At 31.1% G+C, this 25,694-nt stretch overlaps 1 protein-coding gene across 1 annotated transcript; it reads right to left on the bottom strand.

The window, feature by feature from the left end:
• Positions 1 to 4,270: 4,270 nt before the first annotated feature.
• On the bottom strand, positions 4,271 to 10,269 carry LOTGIDRAFT_82061 (hypothetical protein; the record flags this gene model as incomplete). Its single annotated transcript, XM_009057659.1, has 13 exons — positions 4,271 to 4,462; positions 4,893 to 4,998; positions 5,527 to 5,689; positions 6,044 to 6,242; positions 6,439 to 6,568; positions 7,073 to 7,234; positions 7,651 to 7,787; positions 7,883 to 7,970; positions 8,198 to 8,283; positions 8,476 to 8,586; positions 9,219 to 9,343; positions 9,564 to 9,660; positions 9,967 to 10,269. Coding segments are annotated over 13 exons (1,899 nt in total), but the record flags the coding sequence as incomplete, so codon positions are not given.
• Between the last annotated feature and the right edge of the window lie 15,425 nt (positions 10,270 to 25,694).

Below are 25,694 nucleotides of genomic sequence, written 5' to 3'. Positions count from 1 at the left end.
CCTCATATGATTTAATACCTTGATAGAGTAACATCTTGATGTGGTGATGTACTAAACATAATATCATTAGAACTGTCTGGTTCAGGACTACTGATACTTAATCTCTGTTTTCTATTGACTATAGCTTCAGGACTGGTTGGACTAGGACTAGATGTAGCTGTTTGTGTTTTAGATGTAGGTGATTTCTCTTCTTCAATCATCAAATCACGAAATGACTTCACAACTTTATTTACACCAGCCCTAAAACAACATATCAACGATATATGTACAAATTTCAAATCTTAACTTCCAAATAAATATTATGTTTATGTATATTTACAAAATCACAAAGATATTGATTTGGTTGTCTTACTACTAATACAAACAAATAAAATGTTGATAAACCTACCATGGACACACCACTTCTTTAGGCTCTTTTTTCTTCTTCTTTTTAGCAGCCTGTTGTTGCTGTTCTTCAACTTCTTTCTGTTTTTGAATTTTCTTTGCTTCTTTCCAAGAAATCTTTTTCTTACTTGAAGGTGTGTTAGGAATAAAAACAAAGTTGAATTTAAGTATCAATATCACTATTTACCAAAGTCATTGAACATGTCAATTTTATTTGTATGCTGTACTAGTACTATACTAATAAAGATAGTCTAGCTTATGTAGTTTCAATTACTCTTTTGCTTGACTGTATAAGAAAACTGCCAAAAGCAAGAGAGCTAGTACTGTACCAGTACAGGAAAGTACAGCTTCTGTATGACACAGGATCTAAATATTACTAAAATCATGACACACTACTACCTTCTTTGTCCATTTAAATTGAACTAAAATATTTAATTCCCTTGCTTACCTTTTCTTATCTTGTTTATTTAGTGATTTCTCTGAATTAATCACATCTCTTAAACAAGGACTGTCTGTATCTGTAGAGTTTGCAGGAAAGGGAGTATTGGGACATTGATTGAACGGATTAGGAATTTCTTCAGCTATATCTTGTATACTATTATTAACTTTATCATCACACACCATACCTTCTTCACAGGCTGAGTTATTCTAAAATAATGTCAATAGAAGTCTCAATAATTTAACAAAGAAATATTTAGTTTTTCATAAAATTATATTTGTCCTTGTTTATTCATTACTATGTATAAAGGCCTTGAATATATGTTAATAGTCTTCTGAAGTACTAGAACCACAGGCATTTGTTTTTATCAATAGCCGAGTCCAGTATATACTATTATAGAGAGAGTCTGCTATTGATAGAAACAAATGTCTGTTACTAGAACTGCAAGAAAACCACATAATCCCTTCAAATATATCTCAAACAAGGAATTTCACTTTCTATGTCTGACATGGCAGTCTCAAGAAAAGACGAGTTGTCATTTTAACTTTCAAATTCTGGACACACTGATTGGTTTTGCTCAAAAATATCGCTCTCTGAGACTGTCCCTTTAAGCAAAATGGCTTGTTCCATTTATTCCTACCTTATCTGTCATACTGTCTATCACAACATTAATATCATCAGATTGTACACTAATATCAGAACATATTGATATCTGTCTATCACGAGATTTCTTATTATCATTGCTCTCACTTTTAGTTCTATTTTTATGTCTTATAGGAGTCACATCACATAGCACTGTATTAGTTTCTTCTGAATAATGTTGTGAGAGATATTTTAAATATTCTGTAGAGGGACCACAGCTATAAGGTGTTATATATCGTTGATCCATTGCAGGTATCTACAAACAAAAACAATATCAAATCAATTAAATAATATATATTAAGGCTTAACACAACTGTATCTCTTTATACATAGACAATTGAAATAAAAGAATCTGGATCAAATTTGTGTGTAACTAGAATATGGTTGTCATGAGAATTAGGCTTGTTTATCTTGCTAAAGTCTTGAGAAATATTTCCTAATTATTTCAGTCAACCCACATCTATGTTTAAATGTTGGAAGTGGACAACATAGGCTATAGGCCTACATTATTATGAGTATCAAACTTACCAACTGTCTATAATACACAGTTAGCTTCTCTAGCTCTTCTTCATCTAGATTATTTAATAATCTAAATAAATATATTAACAATTATAAAAAGCCAAAACATACGTAAGAGACATTTAGAACTTATGAAACTATAAGAATTGACCATGAAGGTGTTTTAAGGCTCACTTTTTTGCACCTGATTTTATAGGTAGCCAAAATATATAGAAGCCCCATTACTGGCAGAAGAAATAAATTACCTTGATTCAAGAAAGACTGGAAGATTAAGACATATAAATTGTTGACAAGATAGATATAGTTGATGTGCATTATAAATGATAGAAAACTTCAATAAATCAGCCACATTCCAAAAATTTACTGAAACAAAATATTACTTTTAATTATCTAAATGCAAAAAATACATTTATCATTTAGTCAATTAATTACATACCAATTATAATTCAACTTTAAATCAAAATGAAGGAAGGAACAGATCGAACAGGTCTGTTGTCATAAATATAATCCTATTTAACTGTATTTTAAATCTTATTACACATTTGTATCATTTTCTAATGGATACGTTCATATGTAAATTGTATTGTATTGTATTGTAAATATCAAATCCTTGAAAAAGATGAGAAAAAAGTTTATGTCACCTACATGAATTTACAATAGCCACCTCACTTAATTCTTTAAGTCTTTCTATTAATAATTTATCAGCTAAAACTAATATATTACATAATAAATCTACATTCATAGTATCTGAAATATCAAAATAATAAAACAGCACATTCTTTTCTGCTTCATTTTTGTTTCCATGTATCTTCTGGAACTGTGCTCTACATTGAGCTAATGAAGACAAGCAACTCAATGTAGTTCATACCTTTAAGGAAAATTTTAATACTACTGCAATGGCTTTTTTTTCAATTTGCAAACATCTACAGATCTTAAATTCGTACACCAGTCTTTCACTATCTCGATTTTATCCTGTCACACTGGCTTATTTCTTACATGTAGGTATCTGTTAACGTACCTGTTATTTGTGGAACATCATCAGTATAAATATACTCTATTAATATATATAATATTTTACCAGGTATAGGTAATGATAGCCCTGTAGAGTTGGATGTCTATAATAATGACAAAAAAAGTTTAATCAGTAAATAAATAAAAACGTTGGCATTATAAACCCTTATTTATGTAAATAAGTAATTTTACAAAAACTTAAGCACATTATAGTAATAGTATAATAGTGTAATAAGTACTGAGATTGGTGTTGATACTGAGAAAGGGCAAACATTGGATAATTGATGCTGCCCTCATACTGGATTTGTCAACAAGATATAACAACAATTAACAAAGCTGTGATTAAAAAAATAAACATTTTACTTATATTAGTAAATTCAGATTTGATATATTTACCTCAATCCATCCAGTTGCTAACATACTATAAAAATACTCCATTCTAGCTACCAATATACATTTATGACATTCTACTGTTATATTATCATCTGATTTAATACATACATCATAGAGTTCTGGACTAGAAAACACAAAACAGATTGTGAAGTAAAGAACACTGTGAACACGAAATCTATGATCATCTTTAACTTCTTCAAGAATTGAATACTTAATCTGACACTTATCTACAATTTGTATAGTAACATGTTTCTGATTCTATTTTCTACTTTACTTTTTAAAAAGTTTCTATTTTAGATTATTAAGTAAACTTACTGTTCAGTCCTATTGAAGTGTAGTTTAGGTTTAGCTAGTGGTTTACCATTAGAACAAATAATATCATTAAATACCTTCACACAATCTAGTCTAATAAATAAACAGTAAAACATACCAGTACTGATTTGAAAACAAGTGAAGAACTGTTACCAGAGTATTAGAAACATGTCTGGGAATGTTCATCGCCAGGTTTACCTGGTCAATAATTATTACACTTTTTTTTCATATGGATGACAATTTATTCAAAATGATTATGTACATTTCATATAATTATGTATATCTGTTCATCTGATTGTTGATACTGACGTTTAATTTGATCAAATATATACAAAAATGAAATGATACAAACTCTTACCTTTCCACAAGATCATAAATACCAAAATCTTCAGCAGTATCTTGTAAAATATTAACAACAGATTTAACTTCTTTTTCTTCAGACTTTTCACTATTTTCTCTATGTAATCTTCGATAGTATTTTTTACGTTGTGTTTTTGTCATATATTCTAATTTAGGAATATTGTCTATAGGGCTATCACAGTTTGTGTCGAGTTGAAAATGACTGTCTATAGTTAAAGCTGTACAAGTATCAGTATATAGAAATAATAATATTTCCTCTATAATTACAGGGTGAATATCACTCAGATCAAATATTGGCGTCTGGTCATTATTATCTGTTAGTGTATCTTTTATCATTTTATCAAACTTCTCACTGCGACTAGCTAGTATATATCTATGTGCTGCCCATCTTTTATTTCCACACTGTTAAAGATAAATATATAGATAATTTTAAATTATCACAGCACAGGGCTGTTTATTTTAGAAATTTCCAACCAGACATTAAAACACTGCACCAATTTTCATTGAAAAATATATGAAAAATGCAAATTTGCATAGAAAATATCTTAACGATCAAAATTACAGTCATTCATATTGGAGCTCCAGTTAGACATGACTGGCAAATACAGATAAATCAACAGCCTTGTCACATGATCATTCATTTTCATTTAAATCAATATAAATTGTTTTAAACAAACATCAATAAACTATATTTATAAGAAAAGAAATTCTACATCTTTACTTATGCAACAGGTGGTCGTGTTCTTTAGTGATACATTAAACATGATAACTATATCTTATTTTGTATCATATATTATTGTACCAGCTAAATGATGAATACAATGTGTATTACCTGTATTATTACGTCATGTATCACATCAGATTCACTACTCTGGTTAAATAAACACATCATATCCTTTCTTAAACTAGATTCTCTTATGTATGGTATTTCTGTTAGGCTGAAATCAAATACATTTTTATGTTGTAATGGAAATTTCTGGTATTTTCATCTTAAGACTCAATTGACATTGAAAAGGTCTGAAATTTTATCAAGTTATTTGAAACTTTAAGGGTGTTGTCTGGTCTATTTCATGTTATGAAAATATGGTATTATTATATGAAACTGATTTCTTGAGAATGGTTTAGTATTTTATGAAGATTTGGGATCCTTCCCTTCAGTTTCAAATTGATATTCAGAAAACTATTATAATGCGAAGTTTTGTTTTTTTATTTTTGTTTTGTCGTTTTGATTTCCAGGGAAAACTAATTTGAATTTTCTAAAAAGATAAATATTATTCTCTTCCATATGAAATAAGCTTTCTGAACAGTTCAAACAAACTATAGATTTCACCATCTCGTTTTATTATCATCTGGACATAAACACAGATTGACGCATTCACACACACAATTTTTTTTAGATTTCAGAATACAATAGAGCAACAGGCCTGTTCATGACATGATTTTTTCTTGACACTAGAAAATCCTACCAGCCATTAGGTAAAACTTGTAAAGCAGCAAAATTTCTTCCCTTGGAATCTGAGACAATATTAGTAGCTCTGTGTATGTTTGGTATTCTTTCTATCTGTATATCTTCTACATCATTTTTCAATATAAAATCTAATAATCGTACTGTTGGAAATTCATCATTTACTGAAAAAGTGGTTTTCAATTTTCATGTATTTAACAATGCATGACTAGGTTTAATATCATAACTCAGTTCATTTAATTCGAAGTGTATAGAATAGGTTTTCTCCCTTAATATCTATATTTTGCTTCAAATTTTAGTTAATTTTTGCATTGTTTGAATTGTTCTTGATTTCTTTGGCGAATAAGAGTAAGATCAATCATCTAAAGATTGCACAACATAAAACTCTGAGTAACAACAAGTTTCAGGTTCATATTTCTATATCACTTTATCAATTTATACAATTGAGCACTATTTTAACAATGAAAATATTTTGTTGTTGTAAATTCTGCATCACATTAAAATTTCATAAACCATACCTTGTTTATATTTATTTGCCATCTTCTGTTTTTTCTTGTCTTTACTGACAGCAGACCATATTGCTAGAAAACCTTCACCTTTATCTGTTATTATACCCATATTATTGGTATTTAAATATACATCACATATTGATAATTCACGTCTAATCATCCAATTACATCGTTTAAAATGGGGACTCTTCTCTCTCCACATAAAAACCTATAACATATATAGTTTTATAAATTTGTAAATGGTTCCATTTAAATGATCCAAGATAGTTAAAGACATTATCTGGTATCCAACTTAGTAGTTTTGTTGATTTTGAAGTGAGACTTGTGCAAATTAAAGTCTACTAATAATGCTATATACTAAATAGTATGAAGTTTGGTTGGTAAAAATCTGAGATTTTACTTACCATGCCTTTATTAGTTACCATAGCAACAATTAATTCTGAACCACCCTTCTCTTTCAATAAATCTCTATCAGTGGTTACAAGATGATCTAATGTACCACCAGATACAGTTATAGTCTTTATATCTAACCATCTATAATATAATCAAATTTTCAGTTCATGAATTATCAAATAGTGTAAGGTTATAATGCATCAGATATACTCAATTCGCCTTTGTCATGTATGGCTGAAAGGTGATTTTAGTTGGTAGGAAACTGCTACATACAGGTTTTTATACTAAATATTCATATACTATCATATACTGAATTCGGCAAAACAACAGTTCACCATCCATTAGTTTGCTTTAAGACCTTCATCTTTCACTATATTGCAAATCATTAGCAAATATAAATAAAGTTCAAGAACTATTGAGTTATTGGTTATAAGTGTAGTTTTTAATTGTTTTACTTTCCTTAAAGGTGCTCTTACACCATAGCAATTACCATTAGCATAATGAAAGTGATCCTAAGTTCCAAACACATCTAAGGTTGCTTCCGAAACTTATGAATATGATTCTTAATCTCAACCATACGCAACTGGTGACCCCCCTTAAGAAGTTTTAAAGATGAGATTATGAGCTTAAAAAGAATATATTTACCTAGAGCCTATTTTACGACAAGTATATCTCGAACAAGAATAAATATCACCTAATGATGTTAAACATACAGTAGTAGAGTCAGAACATTTAACTTGTACTATATTAATATCAGACTCATTAAAACTTGAAATCATTCTAGGATGTATCTGGTATTTATCACCCCTCTTATGACCTAAATATTATAAAACAACACACATGATTTAATTGATCATAGAAATAAATAAAATTGGATTAAGAAGCCTTTAAAGACAAGTTGATAAAACAAACGGGGATCACCATTGATATACGTCTCTTGTATTGAATTGATCTGCTGGCATCTTCATGTGCAAATGAAACTTGACATGGCCATTCAGTGTGCAATGATGAATATTTAGTGAATTTACAGCATTTCTATTGAGATTACCCTTTTCAAATTTTGAATTGTCTAGAAACTAGACACAAAGCCTAATTAGGTTGAAATATCCAAAAAATGCTATCTCAAGCAACACAGGGATCAACCCAAGTATAAAACACATCACCTATCAAGCTTTATAAGAGCAGCATTTTGAATAATGGACATACACAAAATACGTGAATACAAAGTTAGTAAAACCTCACCTAATTGTCCAGCATTTAGGCCAAAAGTGAAAACAGCATCTCTAGAATATACAACTGAGTGATATCTCCCTGCACATATTCCCATTATGTTATACCCCTTTATCACTTCTTGATTAATCTACAATATACATTATACTATCATATTATAACCCTTTTATACTTCATGATTTATCTAAAAAAGAAAAGCAAAAAGAATGAAAAACATTATCTTACCATTCTTGGAGTAAATGATACTTCTAGTACTGGATCAGTAAAACCTAGTTGATGATTGACATTTGATCCACACCCATACACAATGCCTCTAAAATACACAAAGTAAATACAAATTTATTTGCAGCATAAACACAAACAACTCCAAAGGAGATGTCATATAAAAAGCAGGGAATAATATCTCTTAACTCAGATCTCCTTGCTACAAACTGACCAATCAGTAAATAATACAACCGGTTTCACTAGAGGTTTCAGATTTTGAGATGTGTTATATAAATAAACATTAGGAAAAAAGAAGCAATATAGATATAAACCTACTTATCAGTAAGAAATAGTGTGTGATCTTGAGCTGCTGCTACTTGTATGCAATTCTCTTTCTTAATACCTTCTATTAGTTTGGGGACCTACAAATTAATTTTAAAATGATCATATAGATAAAGGTATGGTTACTAAATTATTGATTTGGCTGCTAAAGAAATACTAGAATGAGATAATAATAATCAACTATGGTAGTAAGGTTACCTTTATTTATGAATTTTCCGTCACTATTCATACCAATCAAATTCTAGGTTAAAATATAATTTTAAGTAACTTACAACATGAGTTTGTTGATCAGAATGACCTAATCTACCTCCATGACCATGTCCACATGAATAGACTTGTCCAATTTGACTTAAAAATACAGTATGGAACTTACACATTACTACCTAGAATAAAAAAGAAAAAAAGAAATAAAATATTTATTCTGAAAGTATTGAGAAATTTGCGTTTTGCTAAAATTCTTATGTTAAGAAATTCTCTTAATTTTGGGCATAATTTACAACAGCTATTCCCTATTGAACTCATTAACATCAAAACATTGAATGGTTTTCACATTTTTCCTACATAATTCGCCTTATTTTTTCATTTTGACCTTTCGCTTTTTTCGACTGTCATTAGTAAGATGATGTTGTTAATGTCAAGGTTTTACTCTTCAAAATCTTATCATTGATCAGTTTAAAAGTATTTAGGGGACATGTAAGTCTTATGAAATATATATATTTTCTGTAAATTGATTAAATAAAGATGTCAATTCAACAAAACAATGTTGTGGATGACGTGCTTGAAACATTCGTAGCTAAGATCTTCGTAAGTTTGTTAGTGAAACATGCTTAACAATTTGCGTAAGATGGTCATAAGTTTAAATATTTTCGAATAAACTTACGCACTTTGGTGAAACGGGGGCCAGGTGATAGATGGGATCCTCTACTACCTAAATTACTATTCTTGTAAAAGATAGTTTGTTTCATTATTTCTTTCTTAAGCAAAACCAGTAAAAGCAAAACAACTAAGAAAGTACCTGTATGATAAACCCTGAAATTCTTTTAAATACCCCAACTCTTTCTGGTATAATTCTTCTATCTTGACTGGAGTGTCCTAAATTAAAATTGGAGTTGTCTCCCCATGTATACACTTCATTTGGTTCTGAAATTACATAATATCAAAGTGACAATGATGACTTGATCATGATGATTATTATCGAAAATAATGAAATTGGTCATGTGTTTCAAATGCAACTCGCAACTCAGATTCATGGGAGTTGCGTTCAAATTTTATTTGCAACCATATGCAACTGTTTGTTATGAGGTGAGAGCACCTTTGAGAAATAGTTGATGTGATAATATAGGATTGGTTGGCTACTTACCTCTTGGTGAGAATGAGATATAACTAGGTCTATCTATTAGTATTATATCTAACGGACTTAACCCTTCAAAATCTCTTGTTCTGATATCATGTTTATACTGAAAATAACCATAACACTGGTATATAATTATTAGTTTTGATGGGGTTTGAAACAAACTTTAAATATTACACTCATAACACAAAGCCTTGTACGCTAACACAGTTCAAAACTAAGTGCATGGCATTGGAAAGCAAAATAATCTGCTCACCCTCGAGAACATCTAATACTACATTGCAACTGACTTAACTTAGCGTTCTTCTTTGATAAGTCCTTTGTCAACAGTTATCTTGTTTCAATTGATTGTAACCTTATATATGGTTTTTGTCTTTTGAATAAATAATAAATGGATAACAAATCATCTAACCTGTATTAGTAATCTAGCTGCTGCCAACTGACCATAAAATAAAGCTCTATGAAGGGCTGTCCATCCAGATTCATAATCTTTAGCTTTTAGATTGTACTCTTTTTCTTCTAATAGATATTCAATTATATCAAGTTTTCCACATGAAGCAGCCATATGTAACACATTTCTTCCAAATTTATCATTGACATTGGTAGCATTAGAACACAATGAAGTATAGGCTTTGAACTCTCTTAATCCACCTTTAGTTATTGCTGCATTGATCTCTAAGGCATGTTGATGTGATCGGCATCTAGGCCCACACTCTTTATCTAAATTAACCGGCATCTTGTTCAAATCTCTATTTTCTCAAATAATAAGCTTAATTAGCTAGCCCATACAAATATTTGGGCAGCACAAGCCCTAAAGTTTAATAAGCCATAATTTGAATATTAACAATCCTGAAATAATAAAATATACCGGTATAACTAAATCAAACAAGTTTGATACAAAACGAAGTTGTTTTCAGAATGAACAATCCCAAGAATAACAATGAATATAGCCTACCCAGTACGGTATCAGATTCAATTTCATGATATTTCAAACTATACAATCAGGTAGTCTAATATACAGGCATAAACATATCATAAAAAATAAGGTTGTCTTATCTTGATATGAATCTTGGGATAGCCTACTGGTATAGGCCTACTAAAAGCCTTTCATCTTATAGCGGCCTAGGCCTAGCAAAAGCGAAAAGAAATCAATTTTTATTGATTTTACATTAGGCCTGCCAAATATAAGTCTATATTTATATCCAGTCTGGGGGTAGAATTAATTGCATTAACACCTCCCCACACCTTCCTTATTTATTTTACTTTCACTGCCCACATTTTTTTTTAGATGCATTCTCCACCTTCCACTCCAAGATATTTTAAATTTTACAGTGTCGATAATTACCCTCTAAAATCAAAAAGTGGAGTCTAGGTGACCGTCAATAAAATCCTGTCTACGCCACTTAGGGCTACCGGTATAGGTTACTTTTTTACTTATGTAATTGTAACATGTTCCAATAATCGTTATAGAGTAGGCCTAGTAGCCTATGCTATTGACATCTAATTATAGTGCGTACCATAATCAGTTTCTTGATGAAGATAAACTTGCAGTAAAACAATGACCACTAATGTAGACAATCATATTATCAGTAAAGCACAAACTAAACATTTCTTTTGACATTGCAATACTACTTTCAATTCGTGATCTGTAAGCTGCCATATTGTACGTGTAACGTCAGCAATAATCTTTTAATTGCAGTTGCTCCCCTTCGATCATTAATTTCATCGCAAGACGAGTAAGAAAGGAATGAAGACTAGAAGTGAAGAAGGAACACTCAGTTGTATTTATACATCTGTTGGTTCTCGTCTTCAAGATGTCATTGGATTCAATACAGAAGTAAGACTATTCAGTTTTCAATTTATAAATAAAATTCGTTCAAGGTCATTGAAATACAATTCAATTTTTGGCGGGAATCAGTTTTATGGCTGGAGTCGAGAATTTTTTTTATCAATTCTTCTTCTGAACATAATAAGATATTCCTTATTGGAATTGCAGTTAGAAACGCATAAAGAGTCTGTGAATTTGAGGTTTATTCACTGAAAAGGATCACAGGTAGGCCTAGATCTAGCTATAATCTAGCTCGTTTGGGTTCGTTTTGCCGCATTGCCCAACTTGACGCATCGTGCCAACTGCACAAAAACGACCTTTAAAACGAAACTAAAAGTTTCTGATGAAATCCGGAATGGCCATTTGTTTCATATGAAACAAGATATTTTAATCTGTTGTCCTGTTTCGATTTTCTTTTTATTTATAATTTGGACCTGCTAAGGAAATCGTAACTATAATTTATGGTAAAATCTGTTATAAAATAAATACCCAGTACAAATGATCAGAACCGTAATACAAAATACATAAATCCATAAAACGAAACAAGACAAGTTCAATACATGAAATTGGTCATAACTTGCAAGAGTTATGTCCCTCTACTGCGTGCCTGTAACGTCACATTTACAGTATCTTTGAACAAAATTAAAAAGTTATTGGCACCTCAAAATTGTCAGAAATGAGTGCAAAATCTAAGCCCCAGCACCAATTCATTCCTTGCGAAGGAGCTGGATGAAATGTATTCTCAGACTTCCCAAATTAGAAAATTTTACATGGTAGGCACTGCCCAACATCATGCAGATAAAAATCATTTTTGATTTTATAAGAATGAAGTGGCGATTTAGTTTTGGTAAGTAGTGCACATCATTCTCTGGTAGATGACTGAGAGAGCTAACATTCTATAGTATTGGTACGCCCATTCTTAATATCAGACTTCGCTATATCTCGCTATGGATAAAGCCTTTTCTATTAAACTCCTAGTCTGTGCAGTACAGTCCCGTTACCAGCCCAATGTGCGAAGGGGAGCAATAGCTGATAGAGACTGATTTCAGCTTCTATTGAGAATTTGTTTGAAATTTGCATGGGGGGCGAATATAGTTCCAAGGGAGCCCATCACCCTCTGCATTCCTCTAGTTTTGAGCCTGGTGCAGTATGCCTGTAAATAAGTTGAATCTTTTTTAAAATTTATTTCTATATGTTCAAAAGATAGTGGATTTGCTGAAATGAGAGTCTAATAAAGAACAACAATCAATAGTTAAAACATATAAATTTATTGAGCTTAAAATACGACCTAAATTCTAACAAACTTTGTTTAAACAGATCAATTTTCATATTGTAACAGCTTGTATTCTTGTCTAGCTTATTCTTTAAATGTTTTTCTTCTGTGTATGTATATACAAATATTCTTATATGAATCTACAATTTTGAAACAATACACTGTGAGTATAATGATATTGAGAGTGTTCAGCTCTTGAAACCAGTATAAATCAAAGAAAACATCAAAGCTGATTCTCAGTTATAGGATTATTCCTATAATGTTGATTTAATGTTACAGGTTACTGATAAGTATACATCATATATTCCTAGAATTGATGCTACAGGTCAATGATAAGTATACATCATATATTCCTAGAATTGATGCTACAGATCAATGATTAGTATACATCATTATATTCCTACTAGGTTGAATTGATGCTACAGATCAATGATTAGTATACATCATATATTCCTACTAGGTTGAATTAATGATCCAGGTCAATGATAAGTATACATCATATATTCCTAGAATTGATGCTACAGGTCAATGATAAGTATACATCATATATTCCTAGAATTGAGATGCTACAGGTCAATGATAAGTATACATCATATATTCCTACTAGGTTGAATTGATGCTACAGATCAATGATTAGTATACATCATATATTCCTACTAGGTTGAATTAATGATCCAGGTCAATGATAAGTATACATCATATATTCCTAGAATTGATGCTACAGGTCAATGATAAGTATACATCATATATTCCTACTAGGTTGAATTGATGCTACAGATCAATGATTGCTATACATATATTTATCAACGCTAAGACATTCTTAGATTAGTTTAATTCTCATAAATATAATAGGGAACTTCAAAAAACTTGCTCAGGAAATAGATTGAAATAATGAGAAAGAAAATTTCATTTTACAGAGATTTTGGTTGTCTCCTTGCATCTGAGGACCTTCTGGACAGACTCTCATTGACAACATACAATTCTGCCCTTTGAAGATTGTTGGGAGAATATTTTGAAACTAAATTTTAATTTCCTTGTATCTGAGGCCATTCTGGCAAGCATTCTCATTGGTGGCATGTGGCGTTTGCATCTTGAGAAGAGTTTGTGGATATTCTCCCCCAAGAAAAGTTTGAAAAATAAATTTTCTACCAATCAAAATTAATGTTGACAATATGGTTATGTGATTAATGTTACTAAAGGAACTGTTTACAGAAACCTTGTAACTACTTTTGTTGTTCTAAAATTACTGCAAGATACTTTGAAGTTAAAACTTCCAGGTAAGTAAGGAATAGTCAGGTTTATAATGAAATCCAAGTTTTATGGTGAAAAACCCTTTAAAAACTATTTAAATTTTACAGAATCTCGCTTGACAGCATTTTCAACCTATATCGCTTGTTCATGAGGGCCACCATATTGTTTTGGCATGAAGTTAATACACAAGATTACGACGCTGTAGATGGAAATGTAAACCAAGCAATATGGCTGTCATTGAGTGGCATGTATTGAATCAGGTCATTAAATAATCAATCTCTAAACGGGGATTTATCAGACCACAATAAGTTGTGGCTTTCTTCTACAAAAATGAAGATTTGTAATTTTTCGCAGGTCTTTAGCCTACTGTTTCTTATATCTATTCTTCGAAGAAACGATCATGTATACCTGAAAAAAGTATGCTCGATTTAAAAGCATGATTGATGCAAAGATTGCCGGTCTTTTGCTAGGTTTAAAGTTGAATGAAATATTTTAAAGAAATTCAGATCATTGTTATTTCTTCTTGTTACAACGTATCCCCTCGCGTGAAATGTCGCTATTTTATTATTGCCTATCTACGATGTGACATAAATGATAAATGATGTTAATTTGATTTTTAAGACAAACTGTGAGGTAAACAACCACAAAAACCTTGAATGATATCTTATATAATAATATTTAAAGATAAATTCTCAAAGTAGACAATTCCTTAAGGGGAAACATTTCTCTAGATTTATGTGTACATAAACTTGAGCAAAACATTTTGACCTACGAAAAAAATCTCGAATTTCATCTGTCTTTTCAGACCACTACAAAAGGGAAGAAATGTTCTTTCATCTCCGATTTTGTGTGTTATTATTGTAAAGAAGTATTTAGACTGATTGATATTATAAAGTAATAATCAGAGAATGACAGGTACTTATTGTGACCCAGACTAATCTCCTTCTATACCTCAATAACTCTCTCCACTAGAATCATACACAACTAGCTAACAGCAGCCTTCATTGTGGCAACATTACGCCTTTGCACAATTTACTGAGGCAAGACCCCCCCCCATCCCCTCATTTCTTTGCATTATACATAGTGAAAAAAATTGCCTGGCAAATTCCCTTGGCAATTTTGTGGCCCCTACTTGGCCCTCTCACTTAATGATTTATTGATATGCCACTGACATGAGTCTGACTGCAACACATAATGTTTATTAGAACTTACATTGTAAGCTATAGGAAAGATTGCATAATTTCAAATAGATATCCATTGTTATTTGATATTGTTAAGTCTATTCCATGGAAACAATCTAAATAGTATGATTCCAAGTAGTATCATCAGTTAAATTTAGCCTGTATTCTCAAGGCTACAGATAATTGTGCTTTGTGCAATGATAGTTTGCTGTGCTAAGAATGTATCTCCTGTTGTTGAAATCCATACTTTTATTGTTTTCATACTTGTTCATTTCCTAGAATCTGAAGATAATTAGTATAAGCAATTTTATTTTAGGATCTTTTTACAAAATTTTTACATTGAATAATGGAATTATTATAAATATTATGCCTTTTGGTTAATGAACTTTAATGGACGCAACAAAGATTTTATTAGAAAAGTTATTACAGAAACCTTAGAAGCATTCAGTTATAAATGATATTCATTAGCACGGCTATCCAAGTTCTACTGATGTTGTATAAAAGAAATAGAAAGAACTATATTCAAGTCTGGTTTGTTGTGTGTCTGTGTTAGAATGACATGTTGATAGACATCATTAAAATTCTACCATATTTTCTCATTACATACATTCAACTAGTTAACAATTGATTAGGTGGCATGTAATTAACATGACCTTTCCACAACTCCTCATTTTAATCTGTTTCTGCCACTATGTGAATTATGTCTGCTCAAGACTTATCTATCTGCTTGAAATTAGTTTCGCTTCTTTAACCTGAGGCCATTTTTTGTCTGTTGCACTAATTAGATTTGTAGAATTGTATTTCAGACAGTTTGTCTCGTGATATTTCATTAAGGACAATACAACTTCCAGTGTGATTGGATTTGGACTAGTTGAATTGCCTCTCTACAAGACAGTTTAAGACCTATATCATGATTGTGATCTTACATTGATTTCACATCAGTTAGTCTACATCCAGACATTTTAGCTTTGTATATTTGAATTGCTGGTGTCTATTCTTGTATTATTATCATATATTTCATATGTTAATGTTTCTATATTAGGTAACAAATAAAAATGAGGATAAGAAAAGATGAATTTTAGAAATGAATAATTTTTGTTTAATTTTACAAGTGGCGCAAGTCAAAGGCTTCAGAGTTTTCACAACAGTCGTCTGATACGATAGTGCAATTTCCATTATTTGTTTGCCCCTTAAAGTGCTGAGCTGACTAGTAAAATTTGCTGTGAGCCCTGGTGGCTTATTGTATTGAATAAAAGCTTGGTTTCCTTTGGGTCTGGGTTTCGATTTAGAAATATGAATATTCAACTTTTCTCTCATTGCACCTTATATGCCATTGTCCCTTGGTGGGAATTAAACATATGTTTCTATAGCTGATTTTGAGACTAGTTGGACAAAATCTAACTAAATAATTGTCAGATAAATGTATAAAAAAGTGGCAGCCTACTGAAACACATTCTCATGGCATTGTTGACACAGTATGGTGGGTTTGTGTATCTTTTATATGTAACACCTGTCACATCATATTTATAATATTCTACCTACTTTCATTTTTTATAATCTATTACTAGTAGCCATGTTTTTATTGGACTGGGTAGTTCCTGTAATACTTGAAACCAATTTACCATTAACACTTCGGTGTATGATATAGAACTGTGAAAGTTTTATTTTGGGATATATGTTCAGACTTTAATCTCGTCAAGTAGATTAGTTGCCAGTAAAATTCTAAATATACAACATACTTGTCTGATTTTGGAAAGTAGAAGACACATTATTAGCTATATTATACTCTATTTTGAGATCAGACTTTCATTTGGTATCTTCAATAAGTATTTATATAAATTTTGGAATTATATCAGCATTCATTAAGTTTGTAAGTTTAATAGATTACCGGATATGTCATGTGAATGCGCCTTATAGTGAATGTTTTTTAATTATCTAAATAAAATTTATTCCATTGAGGTTGAAATACTTGGTAGGGGTAAATTGCCGTCGCTCAATTTTTAACATATGCTCTCCTTCATTTCTTTCTAAGGGTAGGGGCCTCTGTGGTAGTTAAGCCACTGGTAAAATGTGATACCAAGTACAAGTATTCAAAAAACATAACCTGAAATGTTGAATCCTCCTGTGTTTATTGTGATGATTTTGCCAAGAAAAATGTGTATTTGGAATAAAATGTGTAAGAGTATGTGTTTACAGTGTTATTGTGCTTTTTATTCACATGTAATTCTATAAATATCAAGTACTTCTTGGAGGTTCAGACATTAAAACTATTACATATTTCAATACAAGAAAAGATTTATAAATAGCTTAAACCTACCAAAAAACTATAAACACTATTCATTTAAAAAAATTTTTTCCAATTGGTTGATGTGTTACTGTTTGCTATAAGAGTTTGAATTTAATCTTTGAATTTGGCTTGTGCCTTTCATTGTCGAAATTCCATAGCCTGTTCATTAACTGTCACTTGAGATGTTGAACACATCATTGTTGGTGAGGAAAAGAAATTTGAAATCTTTAAGAGATTGTGAAGGAAATTTGCTCAATGACCTCAACTGCAGAACCTTGTAACATTTACACTTATTTATGATGCTATTGGTTAAAATATATTCACGATAGGACAAGGGTAAGTTTTGATAGGACATGGGTAAGTTTTGATAGGGCAAGATTAATTTTTATTAGGGCTTAGGTAATTTTTGATAGAGCAAGGGTAAGTTTTGATAGGACAAGGGTAAGTTTTGAGAGGAGATGGGTAAGTTTTGCTAAGGCAAGTACAACAGTTTGTTCAATAATTATTACCTAATCTAAGGGTTTAAAAACGTTTCTATGTGCATCATTGAGAAAGGGTAGATAATACTAGGTACATTGCAGTGACTGACAGCTCTCACTAAAGCAGCAAATATTTACTACTAAATTGCTGTATATGTAGTGTAATTTGTATATAAATTAAATGCCCAAATATGTTAAATGCAAGTTGGATACCATGTCTTTATACTTGACCAGCATAATTGAGAAAATCAATAGCTGTACTACTATATTCCATTAAAATTCTCTTTTTATTCAGTACTGAGATTGTCGTCCTGCTAAACACAACAACATAATAAAATTATATCCCATTTTTACAGCCAATTCACTTTGAATTTTCTTCCCTTTATCCAGCTTTAGTTCTGACAAAATTCATTGATTTTTGTTTTCAGTGGTAGCTGTGTGTGGATTTTAGCAAGGCAGTAGTTCACCAAGTGATATGTCATCATTGGAACAATTGGACGTTAGGTATAATGAGAATTTAGCAGTAGTGATTCTTGGATTCTTCTAGAACTATACAGACAATATTCACCGGTTCTATTTAAGTGTGTTCTAGTGTATGTTGATGTGAATATTGTAATAGAGTAAGTATTGTTTATTATCTACTGTAGTTTATAATGTGACTATACTACTGGGTCAGAATAACAGCAAGATCAATATATGAAATATAGCTGATAATCCTACAAACTCAAAGTGTTTCTGCGTGTTAATTTGTTCAAATCAATTGATATTATAATATTTTAGAATTGTATCTAATCGTACACTAGCCTCTATCAGATATTGATTTTTGATAAAGTTAGATGTATTCAGGATAATGGCATCCACTATTATAATCCTATTGATATAGATTCACAAACAGCTAATGTTTTTCATTTATTTCTTTAATGTGCAAATTTAATATTGCTTGGAAATTATTATGAAAAGCATCCAAAAATAATAACATTTTTTAAAAGCATTAAAAATGTACATATGGTATATGTAATCTTCCAACAAAGAAGTTCTATAAATTTTAAATCAGAACCTGCAACATGTTGTCAATGAACTATGTTAATGTTTACGTTAATAATTGACCATCTACAGATTGAGAGTATGTCAAGAAAAATCATAAAACTACTGCAAATCTCTTCATGCCTCATGGTAACTGCATTTGTCATAATGTGGAATTTATAGCTTAGTTATTGGAAGAACAATGCTTAATCTAGCTTCTTTACTATCTGATTGAGCTCAATTTCAGCTAAAGGGCGCATTCTTTAGAGTCAAAATGTTCCCCTAGATCTCAGCAATAAGGAACTGAGAAGTTCAGACAGGTTACTTCCAGAATTTGAGCTTTGCTCTATTAGGTATAATGAGAATAGTTCCTTTGAGAAATTTTGATTAATTTTCAAAGAAGATGACCAACAATTATAATATATAGAAATTCAATCAACATACTGAATAAAATGTAGAACTATAATTTTCATTTGTGTTTGTCATTGAGTTGTTTTTGATCTGAGGAAATTCCTCTTTAGGCCTTTGAAGTTTTACCTGATGGTATTTAAGTTTTGCGATGCCTTATGATGGATAGTGACAAAATTGTAGAAAAAGTGATAAGAAGCAAGCCCATTAAAATTTGAAATGGAGAAGACTCTGCAAAGGTCCACTTATTAAGTGGCACTTAATATAAGACGATAGTTCTACAATGTTGGCCCATAATTTGTGATGGATCTGCTTACCATGACCAAGATTGGTCGGCAACTGTTGCCAATGAATCAGAAAAATTCTTACTCCCAGACTTACAAAGGTGACTACCTGTTTTCATGTGCACCATCATCCAGGCAGGATTCAAGTTAGCTATGACAACATCTGACTACTGGGAATCCATATGACTGATTGCTCATTCAGACTACAAGGCTAGCCGATGTGAAACGGATCTTCGCCATTATGATATAACAGAGAATATAGATGAAAATTGTCACAAAAACCCATGATATGCCGTTGTAATGCCTTGCAATCATTGCAGAAGCACGATGAACATCGAAAAGCCCAGTGGGACTTAAATAGTTGTGCCTCATATCTTGAATGGCAGGTAGAATACAGAGAATATTGAATAAAGGGTTCAAAAATGATTTTTATCTCTGATTTTAAAACCAAAGTGTGCACAAAATATTGCTTAGAACAAAATGACAAATGTCTCACAACAGACAAATTTGTACACAGCACAGCAGAAACTTGTTTCTGTATGGAGATTGCATTGAATTTAGTAGTAGGTCGACTATTGCTTCTAAAGTTTTTTTTTACTTTGAAGTGAACAGAGTTCTTGATCAATTCAAAAACCTTCCAGTCTGTAGGGGATACTTCACAATGAATGATATTTAGAAGTTTTACAGAGTGTATTACCATGTATAGGGAATATTTTAGATAGAAAAGTACTTTATATCAGTGATTTATGATTGAACAGCTCAATTATTGGTCCTATATAAATGTGTGCACAGACACACAATTTGTGATGGTCCATTCCATAGAAAGAAGGATAAATAAACAAAGTGCAAATACTATTGGAACGATTAAGACAAGGACACCAATATAAGGGACATAATTTGAATATATATTGGAAATTAAGATGTCTGGTTTCTGTAAATGAAATAATCACATTTATCTTATTGAGAAATATTGACCATTTGCCCGGACTATCCAATAACAATTCAATAAATCTATTGTAAGTCAGACCAATCAGAGACAATGGCTTACTAATAATAGAAAGTACTATACTGATACCTGTATTATCCACCAATATTTTCTATTAATGACATCAGTTCAGTAGCATATTTAAGGGGAGGGCCATTGTTTATTTTTTTGGGTGGGGGGGGGTCTCTTGCCCTCTGGGTCTCACCTTTGAGAGAAACCTCCTCCTAGAATCGCCCCTGCTACAGTTTCAGTCAAATTCATTTAGCGACCATGGATGAATTCAATTAAATCGATTATGAATCTTTAGGAAAATTGCATGTATGTTTAGTTTGCAGGTCCAATTAAGGTACAAAAGAGACATAAACATCAATTCCAAATTGACTAGCGAGCTTGATAGAAATATATTATTTTGATTAGATTATGCAAACATGTATACTGGTTGGTATCTATTGAAACACTCTTGAATGATTATCATTATGAAGATATTTTGATCAATAACTCTCTTATTTGTCTTCCTTGATTTAGTCAAAATTGGTCAAATAATCATGTGATAGTAGCGGTCAATTGGTCAGTTATTGAGTGACATCTTACATGCTAGTGGCTTATGGTGAATTTTCAAGTCAACATTTCATTACAATGCATTTTGGTCCGTGAGCATGAAAGTTGTGTGGAGTGGCAAGTAGGACAATCATGTTGCGGTCTTAATTCTGCGCAAAACAATGGAATGGTCAAGGTAACTATTTGTACAGCTTCCTTTGAGCCATCAAGGATGACATGATTTTATGGTTGAACAGGGAAAACAGAAAAAATGATCACTTATGCAACTGCAATTGCATTCTCTTGTTTTGATTAGAATCAGAATTGACATTGAACAAGTATTCCACAGAAAGTGTTCTGATTCCAATTCCAGCTCTAATATTAGGCGAAAGAAAGAAGATAACAGCTGCATTTAAGAATCAATAGTGAATTAATTTTTTGTGTTTTAGACAGAGATATTAAGAGTTGATATTGAGTTGTAGTGATGTAAGAGATTTTAAATATCTTAAGTTAAAATTTAAAGAGTAGCTAATGCTATATTAAATAGGTGATGCCAATATACATGATAAATGTTATACTCTTATTTAAAACCTTGTGTAAAGGAGCTGTATCCGCTAAATGTCTCAATTCACTTAAAAATGTGTTCATTTTATTTCCTATATACATGCACACATTACATCTACATTTCAATTTGAGCTTAATCGTATTTGGAGATGTGTCACATATAATTTATTTTTTCTTCAAATTAGAACAGCTTAGGACTTGAAAATAAAACACTGTTTTAGATGCTGTGATGTTTTAGTTGACTTGTTTTGGTCAGATCTGGTTCATTTGTCTTTATTTATTTATATATTAAATCAAATTACATTCCCACACATCTTTCTTCTAATCCCATTTGAGACAGAACCTTTCATACAATACTAATACCTCTCAACATCTTGTATTTGTATATATACAATTGGATAACAAATGTGTTGTTATATCTTGAAGGTCAGAGAGACAGATTTTTGCTGTGCACGAAAAATAATTACAAGTTAATAAAGTCTTTCCAATTTCCTATTTTATTGAATGTCATGTCTATAGCAATCTAACCAAACTATTCCCTAGTGTACAGTTCTCTAAGCAATGTTATTTGCTGTTGACATGTTTTTCACTGGTAATTTTTGTATTCAATTTAAAATTAGAAATGGAATGGACTGGTGATAATGTTCTAAAATATAATTGTGTTATACTCCAAGTGAATATGTAACTTCTGCCTAATTTTGAAAGATGTAGATATTTTGTCAGTAAGTGAGTACCTGAGGTCTTGGCTCCTTAACTTACTTTAATGTTACTTTGTGCTGGACATTTGTCAAAAACCTTGAATTATTGGTACAGTAAAATATCTCATTATCCTTGCACTGAGGACATCATTTACTAACTGGTTACATCAGGAGATGCTTTTATCCAAGGTTAAAAATAAAATTTCTAGAAAAATATCATGCATGGACAGTAATACACAGCCTGGCTGCTTCATTCAGGTGAAGATTTTAATGAACGTTGAATTAAAGTTAAAAGTGAAGTAAAATTAAAAGAACTCTGGACTATATCTCTACAAGAATTGAATAGAAAGTAATTAGGTGAATGTAAAGATGTAACTGAAATAAGGAAGAAGAACTTCAGATTCAAAATCAACATGCCTTGTTTCTATTCAATAGAATAGCATGAAAAGAAAAAGTAAATACAGGAATGAGATATCAAAACATGATAAATTATAGTAGAAAACTACTATTGATTTTTAATCTTATTGCTAAACTTGATTGGTCTGTATCTTCTATATTTGGCAATTGGCTGTAAGTCAGTAGCACACCATTGGTTGATATTGTATAATGGCATTTATTGTCTTGTTAATAATAATACCAACTAACCGGTACCAAAATATTATTATTTAGTTAGTAGAAATTAATTATCTAAAATGATCAGATATTACAGGATAGAAAAAACTAGTATTTGAGATCATACTATTCCACATGATCTATATTATTGTTACATGCAACAATTCTCTACATTCACTATGTAACATTTTGGATATTGTGTGGGTTTTATTTGCTCATTACAACTGTGATATTTTAAAAAAATACCCTTTAAATTGGTCAAATTAAGTAAATTATATGATGGTGTATATCATTATTTTCTTATATTGCATGTAATTAAGAGTTTTAACCAATCATAAATGTCCATGTATATACAGTCTGGATAAACAAAAAAGACTTTTTGACCCTTCTTGATTGGTCACTCATTAGAATTCTGCTGGTAATTCCCTTCTAATTTAGCTAATTATGAATTAATTATGGACATGTGAGACAATCTGATATTTTCCAAGTCATAAGAACACCTCTACTTTCTATTCATATAAGTATTAGCATTTTCATTTTCATAAATGAAAATAAGGGAACCCATCTTTAAAATGATGTAGACTGTCTGACTATTACAGATAAAAGCATGAATTAGAACTCATTTCAGACTGACACAGGATGGTGCTCCATGTAGCATGTTTTAATTGTGGAATATAATGGTAAATAATTGCCTTAAATTTTTTCAGACAGTCGGTCCATAATAGTAAAGTTTGAAGGGAGCAGGAAGCGTCCATTAAACATTATCTGATTGTTGAGTCAAAGAAGTCTAGCTTCTGTCAAGAACGAAATTAATAATGATATATTGGCATTACGTTGAATGTCTAAACCACAAATTCTGTTTGTCTAAGAAGAGTAAGAAGGCTAGTCTGATATTGACAGAATTCATGATTTTCTGGCTGCAAAATTATTGTCTACATTGATGTTGGATTTTTTGGTCATGTGGATATGAGAGTTTTGGTTTTCTGAAACTATCTTCAGTATGTACCCAGTATTATTCACTTACATCTGAATGATATTCTAATAGATCTATTGATTAATATCTGTTTATATTTTTCATGACAACCTGAAGGTGCATTTGCTCACTTTTTGCTCACTCCTTGTGTAGTAGGATGTAAAATGTATTTGCTCACTTGCTTCAGAGAAAGTACTTTATTATCATGTAACTGGAGCAGTATTTGTGTAATTGTAATTAAGGGTATATTCTCTTGTAACTGAAGCTATATTTGTACTTTTGTAATTTGGGATTTATTGTTCCCTTGTAATGGAGAATGGATTTATATACTTGAATTAGAGAATGTGTATAAATTGAGTTGTAAGGATGTATTGTGTTCACCTGTAAATGAGGATGTAATTGTTCGCTTGCAATTAAGGATATATTTGTTCCTTTGTATTTAGGATGAATTTACTCTCTAGTAAGTAAAGCTGTACTTGTTCCATCATGTCACAAATACGGGTTTTGACATGGTCTTATTAATCCATATTAAACTAAGCCCACTACATTTCTTTTTTTTGGGCGTGGAAATGGGATTAGTGGCATTTAAATCCGACCAATCAGATCGGTAGAACAGAAATGAGGTCATGTAAACAAAACACAGCAACGCTTTGCCTCCGCCTATTTTAAGAGATAAGAACACATTCTTTCCAAGTAAATATTCCAAAGTAAGGTTTGATTTTCTCTCGGCTTCAAATATCTTACACAATTCTGTACCGTACATATTCATCAAAATATGTAATGGCACACTGTTTATGTTCGCAAACAAAGCGTTATAACAAGTGATTTGTTGTGATTGGCTGAAATTTACTAGCAATACAGTAGGGACAGTTTTGATTGGACAATATTTAGCTATGAATACTTAATTTTTCTTGTGTTAAAATGGCCCCGAGGAAGTGACAAATGGGGGTGTTGTTTGTATAAGCTGTATTTGTTCCTTTGTAATTTAGGATAAATTTACTCTCTAGTAAGTAAAGCTGTATTTGTTTACTTGTGACTAAAATGTAATTTACATTACAAAATTTATCTTTTCTAAGAACAATTCTCAGAACGGAACGGATGAACTTTGTGTAATGTAAACAGTCGAGCATTCTGAGAACAGTTCCAATTCTGGCACACCTCAAGGTGTTCTCGGAACGGTTCTGAGAACGGACTTGATAAATTTGTGTAATGTAAACAGTATCCGTTCTGAGAACGTTTTTACTGCATATGCCTAACAAGCAGCCTTCACCTTTTACTGCGGAATTTCCACATTATTCAGTGAAATTGTTGATTACACCCAGGATTACATTTCAGGTTGGATATATTTACTTGTAATTCAATCTGGATTTGTTTACTTGTAATTCAGCCTGGATTTGTTTACTTGTAATTCAGCCTGGATTTGTTAACTTGTAATTTAGGCTGGATTTCGTTTACTTGTAATTCAGGATGTATTTTATTCATATTTTATCCATATTGCACATAAGGATGTATGTAGTAACTTGTACCTTAAGGATATATTTATCACTTACATCTGAGTATGTATTAGCCCAAACTTTTATCTTTAACTCAACCAGTGAATCACCTTGTGGATTAAGGTTTATATCAGTAGTAGATTATGTTGTTTTTCTGATTTCCTCGTTTTCTTTTTTTTTTATTAGTCTTGTAATTATCTACATCCCAATGTAATTTATTTATAAATAGAAGCAATAGAAGCATATTTTAAGTCTTTTTAATGT

This window comes from Lottia gigantea, assembly GCF_000327385.1.
Source record: "Lottia gigantea unplaced genomic scaffold LOTGIsca_31, whole genome shotgun sequence".
NCBI lineage: Eukaryota > Metazoa > Mollusca > Gastropoda > Lottiidae > Lottia > Lottia gigantea.
This window is presented reverse-complemented; position numbering and strand designations above follow the sequence as displayed.